Here is an 11,710-nt window from a genome sequence, read left to right on the forward strand (position 1 = left end):
AAAGAAAACAAAAATCCTCACAACTGGACCAATGAGTAGCATCACAATAAATGGAGAGAAGATTGAGATTGTCAAAGAGTTCACATTGCTTGTTTCTACAATCGATGCCAATGGAATCAGCAGTCAGGACATTAGATGACATGTAGCATTGGGAAACTCAACCGCGAAGGAACTGTTTCAAGTGCTGAAGAGCAAGGATGTCTCCTTGAGGACTAAGGTGCACCTGACACAAGCCATGATATTTCCAATCGCCTCACATGCATGTGAGAGCTGGACAATGAATAAGGAAGACCGAAGAAGAGTTGAGGCTTTTGAGTTGTGGTGCTGGCGAAGACTGCTGAAAGTACCATGGACTGCTAAAAGAACTAACAGATCTGTCCTGGAGGAAGTGCACCGAAAATGCTCCTTGGAAGCGAGAATGGCCAGACTTCGTCTCATGTCTTTTGGTCATGTTGTCAGAAGGGACCATTCCTTGGAGAAGGATGTCATGCTTGGTAGGGTGGAGGGTCGACGAAAGAGGGAAAGGCCTTCAACGAGATGGATTGACATGGTGGCTGCAATGATGGGCTCAAGTATGGCAGAGATCGTGGAGCTGGCGTGGGATCGGGCAGTGTTTCGTTCTGCGCATGGGGTCACTATGGGTCAGAAACAACTTGATGGCACCTAAATACAACAATAACAGGGTAAAATAATAATAATAATAATAAAGGCCTAATATACTTATTAGAGGCCCTTTATACAACGTTTTGTCCACTCCTAGTTTAAAGTATCACAAGAGTGAAGGCAGGTTCTTCTAGTATATCTAAGTGTGGAGTTACTTTATTTATCTTCCTTGATGGACAATCTGCTTTCTTTCTGTGAATTCTTGTCTTTCCTTAATTATAAAAAAAAAATCTCTACCATTATCTTTTTAAATATTGCTTCTCTCCCAGCTTCCTTCTGCCAGTCGGATCTGACTATAACAGACCTGCTCGTTTTGTCTTCCATGTCTCTTAACCTTCTTTCACGATTTTTGCCATCTTTGCTTTGAAACATTCTGGGTGATTTCTTTAGATTTGTCTTCCAGTTCCCTACTGCTCTATTCAGGTTTACTGCTACATAACATCCAGAGTTCTTATTTTGACTATTATGTTTTACATTCCTAAAATTTTCTTATTGTTTTTATATTATCATATTGCATGCATTCTTTTGTTTCTCCATATTTTATTTCTGTAAGTATTTCACATGCAGCTTGTTTTTTGTTGTTGTTGTTATTTTCAGGAGGCCATGAGTTAATCTCTGTCTATGGACACCAAGGGTCATGGTGTCCATGTTTTCCTCCAGAGAAGATTCACTTATACTCCTGCTGGTGGGCTGGGGTTACTGACATGTGACCACCTGTTTTCATTACCTAGTACTGCTCTAATAGGAATAGACCATAAATAGTAATGGCTTGAACAAACAGGAGTTAATTCTTACAGTTTTTATAGGCTAGAAACCCGAGTTCAAAGTGCCAACTCTAAGGGCTAGGTGAAAGCCCCTCAACCTTGGGCTTCAGCTGTGCCTCCTGCTCCTAGCCCCCTGAAGCTGGAGGCTTTACTTCACTCAGACAGATGCTGGCTACTTAGGCTCACAAGCCCAAGGCTGACAAGTAAAAAGTCACAGTCCCAATGTTACCAAACAACATGGCAGGCCACTAATTCAAGTCCAAAAGAAGTCCCAAGATTGGCAGGGCATGGCAGGCTATTGAACAACGACTTGGCTACATGTAGGGTTCAAGTGTGCCAAAAAGCTGGACCCTTCCTCAAAGTTGTTTCTTGTATACTGGATGCAGCCCACATCCCTAAAGTAACCACTCAGCTGCTCCAGTAGATTCCACCATTGAACTGATTGCTAATCTCACTATGAAGAATAACTACATCCAGCTTCCCAGCTACTCAACCAGGCCGAGCCAAGTTGACAACAGCCTTAACTACCACACCACCTTTGCCACAATTTTTGCTCCCCTCTACTTCCTTGCCCCTGACTGAGGATAAATCATCCAATGTAGCATATTCTTGGGGTGGTGATATTATTGTTGACTTCCCATTATTTTTTAAGAGGGTAGGCCCCATGGAGATTCACCATAGGTGTGAGCCCAGCATATAACAAAATCTTCTCTGTCATCATTCTGATGCACGAGTGAGTGCCTTTTAGAGTCCACAGCCACAGAGAGCTAAGATGTCTTTACCCACTGTTGTCAGTCCACAGGTCTTTACTGAGCCCCTATATCTGCCTGACCCTGTTCTGGCCACTGGAAATTCAGAGTGAACAGAAGCAGTGAAAGCCCTACCCTCTGGGAGCTGATAATTTTAGAGAAGGCAGATGGTGAAAACCAAGGCAGACAGGGTGATGTGCTGTGAAGATGAGTGGACTGGATCAAAGGAGGGGTGGGGTCAGGGCACAAAGGAATGGTCTCAGAGGTGACCTTGGGGCAGGGACCTGAAACAGTGAATCATTGCATAATTATGTGCTTCTTACTAGTCGGATCCCCAAACTGGATTCTTTGAAGGAAGGATGGTTTCACTTCTCAGGTTCCTGGTTCCCATCCCTGCCTATCCCAGAGGTGCATGTTGGGGTGGAGGAAAAGGCTAAGCCTCCTCTTCTTCCATTGGTGCCCTCATGCACATCTGAAAACAACTTGTTCCTCTGCATGTTCATGTGCACATCTCTGTGCCCACCAGGCCCCATGAGAAAGACACGTGGTGCGCACCTGGATCCAGAGCCAATGGTTAGGGCCCCAGGTGCAGGAGCTCTCTAATTGGAATTTACACAGCATGTCAGGGTCCAAGCAGGAATACCAGGCATACCTCAGGCACGGTTGTGTTTGTTAGTTGCTGTCTCATGGATATAGATGGAGAACTTTCACCAACTTTGAAAAAATGCTTTTCCACAATAGTATTTCTCTTGATGATCTCTAAAGCACAATTTGATTTTAATAATTTAGCAGTTCCTTTTGGGACATATTTATTTCCTACCTTTCACACCTGCAAATGCCCATTTGTTCAGCTAGTCACAGTAAGTTATGTAATTGGCTGTGACTGTTAATTGCATCTTCTTGTAAGACTTGGGGCAGGCAAGGCAGTCAGACCTATAGGAAATTGCAAAGACCCACTAAATCACTTACAGTATCTTTTGTCAGCCTGATAAAAATGTGGTTATTTAACTTTCTTCTTATCTTATACTTACAGATGGATTGAATTAGTTGAAAGTAAAATTTTATGATTTCATTCAGTTCTTTTTTCCATCTATTTAGTATGAAATCATCACAACAAACAGCTTTCAACACAATCAAAAATTCCATGTCAAGTAAGTAAAATAATGCCTGAAAGGGGAGAAGATAAAGATGCATGGTACTGAAGTTCACTCAATAACATGCTAACATTAAGGTTTTTTTTTTTTTTTTTTTTTTAACTTCTTTTATCACAGTGCCTTTAGCAAAGCCAACTGGACATCTTCACCTTCTACCTAGTTCATCAGACTCAGAAAGGTACAGGTACATCAATACTCAGAGTTCACGGAAGTCACTGAACCAGCATTTGTAAGTTGCACAAGTTCTTCCTTTGGACACTCTTAGATTTCTCTTCCCATCCCATGGTGTCTCCAAATTCCTAGGTCCTGAGTAACCCAAGTCTTCAACATTTTGCTGAACATTGAACAATACAGTCAAGTATCGGGCAGTTATGGACTTGTGATTCCAGCTGCCTTTCGTACCTATGGTACAATTGCAACAGATGTCCCAGCTGATCATTGAATACTGGGATGGGAGGTAGAGGGAAATAGGGAAGAGAAAGCAGAGCTGCTCGATCATGTCTTCCAGGGCCAGAGAGGAGTGATGCAGATCTTGCCCTAGGTCCCTGGAGAAAGGAAACTTAAGAGAGAAAAAGGACCTGTTGTTGAAAATGTCAAGCACAGGCCCAAGTGTTTGTTAGCTTTAGGAGCTTTTGTATAAGCATGGAAAGGCCTAACAATCCAGAGGTTGTTGTACCTCTCTTGATGAGGATTGGGGTCCAGAAGGATGTGAGTGTGTGATCAAGGTTGGCCAGTCAGTGTACCCCATCCCTGTGGCTATAGTGGTTGGTTTGGCAATGTCATGTGCCCCACATATTTTGTCAATGTGAATCAACCCTGGGAATCTTGATGGAGCTGTCTGAAAAGAAACAGTCACTGGCCAAGCTGGAGTGTATCTTTTCCATTATCTGGGGAGGGCTAGCTCAAACTAGTCCAACACGAGCAAAGAGACTGTAGTGGCATTTGAGACATTGATCCCACCCTGACTGAAAGGAGATTGTCCAGAACTATTCAGTTGTGGCAACTAATGAATGTTTTCTCCACATTTTTCCCCTTAAAATGATTTGAGTTGTGTTTACTTGTAGCCAGAAAGGTCCTCATTGAAGGATCATCTGAGACAGTTGTTGGCATTTAGTCAGTCCCCTCCCCTCTTCCCTCTGCTTGCTCTCTAACAGCATAGCATTGGGCAGTTTGCTGGCATTCAGAAATGGAGTAAGTGATTCTCTCTTCCTCCTGCAGTATACCCAGATGAGATTTTCTGTCCATTTTAACTAATTAACTAAGAGACGGACAGTTATTGAACATTGTTATATAAAATATAAGGAGCAAGCATCAAGTATTAACAAAGATAAATAAGATATCCCCATACAACATCAGTTCTAGTACAGCAGGCATCAGGCAGGAATTAGAAGAGCTAAGAGATGGAGTGGCAGAAAGGAAGAAAATTCTAGAGAGAGACTGGACCATTCTAAACACGTGGCTGCTTAGAAAGAAGGGTGCAAGTTTACAAAGGTGAAAATGTGAAGAACTGAGGTCCAGGAGCCAGGTAAGGGCCAGATCAGAATGGTCTCTGTATCCTGGAGGAAAGTGTGTGTTTTAATTTGAAGACATTTGGCAGCCATTAAACAGCTGGAAGAAGGGAGGTGGCAATGATCAGAATAGTGATTTAGTGAGCTCTGACCGAATTATGAAAGTAGAAAAAGATTTAGAACATTCATAAATGGTCTAGTTATGTGTAAGTGTGCTTAAATAGATGTCATTTAATGATAAGTCCAGGCTTATCTGTGTATTTCACTATATATTTAACAGAGTGGAGTGCATGGAAGTTGATGTCACTCCTTCCCCCATGAGAAATGTAAGTATATTTCATTGTTTCTTACCCATGGACCAGATATTTCCCATTTATAATTTTTCTTAATTCTAATAAATGTAAGCTTTTATTTAATAATAGATGTACATAGTTTTATCACTGACAGTGTCTCTTTATTGGCTTCTGAGCCAAGGGGCTGACTAAGCTGAGGTCTGGTTTATAAATGGTCCTGAATGACCATTGCCTAGAATGCCCATTGCTTCAATATTTGGGCAGTGGTGGGCATCAGGTGAGAGAAGAGTGAACAGGGAGGTGGCAGGTTTACATTGATATTGACGGCAATAAGCAGCATGAGGACCTATGCACAGAGGACTAGAGAGTATGCACCAACTTTCAGTGTCAAGGAGAGGGAGAAACACTTCAGATCAGAGCCAGACAGAGGTGCTGGTCTTCAAGAGGTGACCCAAGTGATCACATGAGTATCAGGAACAGAAAGAAATCCTTCTAAGCCCAGGAAAAGCAATAGGTTAGAAATGGAAAAGAACTCTGAAAGACAGACAAATTCACATTGTAGAGAAACCAGACCTGAGGAAACCATGGCCCAAAACACAGAGAGATATGAAAGGCTAGAAGCTCTAGGCTGGGATCCCTCACCTCCTTGGTAAGGCAGAGAGTGATCTCATATGCTTTCTGGGAGCCAAACACCAGGGCATTTCAGAACCAGGAGGGAGACCACAGTTTTGAGGATGGAGACCACAGTATTGAGGAGGGAGACTGCAGCACTAAGGAGGGAGATCGCAATATTGAGGAGGGACCCAGGTGGATGAGTCACCTATACTAGGGGTAATAGATTAGGGGATTATAAGGAGATCCCAGAGTAATAGACAGTGAAATTAGCAAAGGCAGGAAAAGTGAGTTTTAAAGCATAGTGAATAGATTAATTTGTTACAAATTTATTTATTTTTTTTAATTTAATTTTCAATTCTTAGATATTACTTTGTGGTAACATTGCATAGTGTTTATTATTGGCAAGCACTGTTCTATGCACTTTACTAATAAGGACTCAGTCTTCCTAGTAGCCCTCAGAGGTGCAATGCAATTGTGTAGGCATGTAAGTGTGAAATAACGCTCATTTCTAAGGGAATCATCCTGAAACCAGATCATGGAGGAAACTGAATTCTAGTATAAGAAGGTTGCACTTTATTAAATTGGGGGAAAAAAGACCCAGTAAATGCTTCAGTGGAGGAGAAAATCAAATTCCTTGGTAGTTAATAGGAGCAGTTGCCTCCTTTCCCTGCCCAGACCATCCTCCTTGACTTTTCCCTTCCATGAACACTCCCATTGCCTGTCCATGCTGTCCAGCAGGAGGGCATTTGTGATTCCAGGTGGGACATACTTCTTCATTACACCAAAAGGGTGATCTTGGACACCCTCCTTCCCTATCCTGGACATCTGGCACTCTGTACCCTGGCCAGCCCCAACTTCAGGCCTCACCCAGGTAGCTCTTGAGGAAGTGTTCCCTGTATTTCACAGGCTTGCGTGGTGAGTGCACATGTCTGCTGCTCACTCTCAGGGCTGACTAGAACTATGTGTGTTCATCTATTCTTTGGTCCACTCATGACCTTGTCTTGGAGGCTAAAAATTATTCACAACTTTGCTATCCCCTCATTTCATGAGGAAGAAGTCTTTCCTGTCAGGTAAGGACTCATCTGTCAATTTGTCGTACTGTAGTGGCTTACATGTTGCTGAGATGGTAGAAGCTACACCACCAGCGTTTTAAATACCAGAAAGATCACCTGTGGTGAACATGTTTCACTAGTGCTTTCAGACTAAGACAGACTAGGAGGACGGACTCAGTGATCTACTTCCAAAAAAAAAAAAAAAAATTGACCGGTGAAAACCTTATGAATGGCAGCAGAACATTGTCTCATATAGTGCCAGAAGATGAGCCCCTCAGTTTGGAAGGCATTCAAACTACCAGTGGGGAAGAGCTGCCTCCTTGGAGTAGAGTTAACCTTAATGATGTGGATGGCATAGAGCTTTCAGGATGTTCATTTACTGATGTGACACAATTCAAAATGAGAAGAAACATCTGCAAATGTCCATTAGCATTTGGAACATGGAATGTACAAAGGAAAAAATCTAGGAAAATTGGAAGTGCTCAAGAAATGCTATGGAACACTTAAAGATTGATACCCTAGTCATTAGTGAGTTGAAATTGAATTGGTTTTGACCATTTTGAATCATATTAGCATATGGCCTCCTATACTGGGATTGAAAAATTGAAGAGGAATGGTATCACATTGATGTCAAAAAGAACATTTCGTAATCAATTCTGAAAGACCAATACAAAGAAAACTACAAAACAGTATTACAAGAAACAAAAAAAGACCTGTGTAAATGGAAGAGTATACCATGCTCATGGATAGGAAAACTTACCATCATGAAAATGTCAATACCACCCAAGCAATGCACAGAAATAATGCAATCCCAATCCAGATTCCATCTCCTTTCTTTAAGGAGATGGACAAACTAATCAACTTTATATGGAAAGAAAAGAGACCTTTTGGTAGTGCTTCTACCAAAGAAGCACTACCAAAGAAGAAGAACAAAGTAGAAAGTCTCACACTCCCCAATCTCAACACCTACTACATAGCCATGGTAGTTAAAGCAGCCTGATACTGGTACAATGACAGACACTGAGACAAATGGAACAGAATTGAGAACCCAGAAGTAAATCCATCCGCTTATGAGAAGCTGATCTTTGGCAAAGGTCAAGAACTCATTAAATGGGGAAGCAGTAGTCTCTGTGGTAAATGGTACTGGAAAAAATTGATATCTATTTGTAGAAAAATGAAACATTCTGTATACAAAAATGAACTCAAGTTGGATCAAAGATCTTGAACATAAAACCTACAAACATAAAGGCCATCAAAGAAAAAATAGGGACAAACTTAGGGGCCCTAATTCAGGGTATAAGTACACTATTGAAAATAACTCAAAACACACAAACAGCAGAAGAGAAAATAGATGACTGAGATCTCCTAAAAATTACACATTTATGCACATCAAAAGATTTCACCAGAAGAGTTATGGTGCAATGAATTACTTAGTATGGCTCTTCTAGCCATGGTCTTTGTGACTTTCCCCAAATGACTAGGTGGAACTATGCAAATGTGAGGTGCTTGTGGCCCACGAAGGGGATTGGATATCTTGCTAATAATGTAGATAAAGGTACATGGCACCCTTGTGGTGGTGAGCCCATGCAAATAAGTTGTATGGAATCCTTATTTGAGGATTGGTCAGTTTTGCCATATCTCTAGGGGTAAATGAGCCATCCCAGAGGTGGGAAGGAGGAGCTCACTGCTATCCAGAAATAATACCCAGGAGTAGAATACATCCTTTAGTTCCTGGGTCCCTGCACTGAACTTCTCTCACAGGAGAAAGGTGTACAGAAAGGTGTAACTCTTGGCTGCGATGGTGAAAGATGGCTACAGAGAAACCACAGCAACAGAAGCAGCAGAACCAAGAGACTGGTATGAGACAACTGTGGGCTTCCCAGCCCATGCAGCAAGAAAGCTGAAGGCCTTCAGACAGGAGATTTGCTGGCAAAGTGGTGTGCTTCTCTGGGCAACTATCATAAGAGCTAAAAGAGCTTTGTAACACTTACCAGAGGAGAGCAAAGGCTAGGACGAGGGGCTGAGGGGCCAAAGTGTGTCATGCATATGGTCATGGCTGAGGAAGGCTGTACTGGTGGAGAAATGGTATCATGAGTGTTCTTGAAGCTGAACTGTAATTTGTTAATGCCCTAATAAACCTGTAATTGTGAGTATTGTCTGTGAGTTTGGTATGGCCATTGCATCAAATTATTGAACCCAGTAGAAAAGTAGAGAATACTGTGGAAGGGGTGATTGATGTCAGAATTGGTAAACAGGTTGGATGGTGACGGCATGTCTTACTTGTGCCTCTTAGGAATTAGCCTTGGGCTTATGATGTTGTTCTGGATCCTCCTTCTCCCTTGAGAGGTTAGAGAAGATCACAAGCTGCCCCTATATCCTTTTTACAAGAGTGAAAAAAGAACCCATAGACTGGGAAAACAAATATGGTAACAACATGTTGGACAAGTAACAATCTCTAAAATTTATAGAAAATGTCAACAAATTAACAACAAAAAGAAAATAATCTAATTAAAAAGTGGGCAAAGGACATGAACAATTTATCAAAGAAGGCTTTCAGGCAGCTAACACATGAAGATATGCTCACAATCATTAGCCTTTAGAGAGATGCAAATCAAAGCAACAAAGAGATATCATCTCACTTCAACAATAATAATAAAGTTAAAAAAAAAAAAAAAAGCTGGCAAGGGTGTGGAAAGACCAGAACTCTCATCCACTAATGGTGGGACAGTAAAATGGTTACCACTATGGAAAACGGTATGGCACTTCCTTAAGAACTGAAAATAGAAATGCCATATGATCCAGCAATCCCATTACTGGGTATATGTCCTAGAGAAGTAAGAGCTGTGACACGAATAGGTATATGCACACCCATATTCATTGCAGTACTCTTCACAATAGCAAAAAGATGGAAACAACCTAAATGCCCATCAGTGGTGGAATGGATTAATGAAGTATGGTACATACACAAATTGGTATACTATGCAATATTAAAGAATAATGATGAATCTGCAAAACATCTCATCATATGAGTGAACTTACAAGACATTATGCTGAGTGAAATTAAGTCAGTCACAAATAGACAGATATTGTATGAGACCGCTATTGTAAAAAGTTTTAAAAAGAAATATTCTTTGATAGCTCCCAGGAGTGGGTGGGTAAGCGAAGGTAAATCATTACCTAGAGATTAGACACATATTAACTTAGGTGAACAAAACTCTAAAACCAAACTCACTGCCATCGACTCAGTTCCAACTCAAAATGACCCTCATTGGGTTTTGAAGGCTGTAAATCTTTACAGAACCAGACTGCCCCATCTTTCTTCAATAGAGCAACTAGTGGGTTCAAACCACCTACCTTTTGGTTAGTAGGCAAATGCCTTAACCACTACACCACCAGGGCTCCTTAACTTAGATGAAGGGGAAGGCAAAAAAGTAATATTTTTTTTAAAGACCTATTCTGAAATACAACACTGTCAGTGACATGATAGATAATATCTATATACCCTCAAGGAAGACTAGTGAATATGACCATTGTTAGAGTTTACACACCAACCACTAATGCCAAAGATAAAGAAACTGAAGACTTTTACTGCCTTTGGAGTCTGAAATTTATTAAATGTGCCATCAAGATGCATTGATAATTACTGGTGATTGGAATGTGAAAGTTGGAAACAAAGAAGGATTAGTAGTTGCAAAATATGGCCTTGGTGATAGAAACAACACTGGAGATCGCATGATTGAATTTTGCAAGACCAGTGATTTACTCACTGGAAATATATATATTTTTTAAAACCACATAAACAGCAATTATATGTGTAAACCTTACCAGATGTAATACACAGTTATCAAATTGACTAAATCTTTAGAAAGAAACAATGGAGAAGCTGAATATCATCACTCAGAACAAGACCAGGGGCCAGCTGTAGAATAGATAATCAATTGCTCATATGCACATTCCAGTTGAAGCCAAAGAAAATTAAAACAAGTCCTCGAGAGCCAAAGTGTGACCTTGAGTATATCCAACCTGAATTTAGAGACAATCTCAAGAATCAAGATTTGATGCATTGAACACTGATAAGTGAAGAAGACCAGATGAGTTGTGGGATGATATCTGGACATCCTACATAAGGAAAGTAAAAGGTCACTAAAAAGACAAGGAAGAAAAGACCAAAATGGATGTCAGAAGAGACTCTGAAACTTGCTCTTGAATGTAGAGTAGCTAAAGTGAACTTAATAAATGATGAAGTAGAAGAGCTGAATATATGATTTCAAAACGTAGTTCTAGAAGTCAAAGTCTTATAATAAAGTATTAAAAAAACTGGAAATAGAAAAACAAAACAGAACACAATTTGTATTTCTCTAACTAAAGAACGGAGGAAAAGAGTTGCCATATTAAAGGATTCTATGGCAAAATATTGAATGACACAGGAAGCATCTAAAGAAGTGGAAGGAATACAGAGAGTCACTGTACTAAAAATAGTTGGTTTACATTCAACCAATTCAGGAGGTGGCATATAATCAAGAATCAATGGAATTGAAAGAATGAGTCCAAGCTGCACTGAAGGCACTGGCAAAAAGCAAGTCTTCAGGGATACCAGCAAAGATATTTCATCAAATAGATGCAATACTGGAAGCTCTCACTCATCTATGCCAAGAAATTTGGAAGACAGATTACCTGAACAGATCCATATTCATGCTCATTACAAGGAAAGGTGGTCCAATGGAATGTAGAAATTATCAAGCAATTTCATTAATATCACATATGAGTAAAATTTTGCTGAAGATAGTTTAAAAACGATTGCAATAACTGCCAGAAATTCAAGCCAGAGTCATGAAAGGATGTGGAATGAGTGATATAATTGCTGATATCAGATGGATCTTGGCTTAAAGCAGAGAATGACAGAAAGATGTTT

The 11,710-nt window shown here is 40.6% G+C and overlaps 1 protein-coding gene across 1 annotated transcript in view; it reads left to right on the top strand.

The window, feature by feature from the left end:
* The window catches only part of RNF212 (ring finger protein 212), a 42,961-nt gene extending 39,398 nt beyond the window's left edge, over nucleotides 1–3,563 (top strand). Inside the window, exons 6-7 of the mRNA XM_007947829.1 lie at nucleotides 3,275–3,327; nucleotides 3,448–3,563. Of these exons, the coding sequence (XP_007946020.1) occupies nucleotides 3,275–3,327; nucleotides 3,448–3,563 (169 nt within the window). The remainder of the gene's footprint in view (nucleotides 1–3,274; nucleotides 3,328–3,447) is intronic.
* Nucleotides 3,564–11,710: the final 8,147 nt, after the last annotated feature.

This window comes from Orycteropus afer, unplaced genomic scaffold (genome assembly GCF_000298275.1).
Source record: "Orycteropus afer afer isolate SDZICR_OR568_19922 unplaced genomic scaffold, OryAfe1.0 scaffold00194, whole genome shotgun sequence".
In the NCBI taxonomy this organism is placed as follows: domain Eukaryota; kingdom Metazoa; phylum Chordata; class Mammalia; order Tubulidentata; family Orycteropodidae; genus Orycteropus; species Orycteropus afer.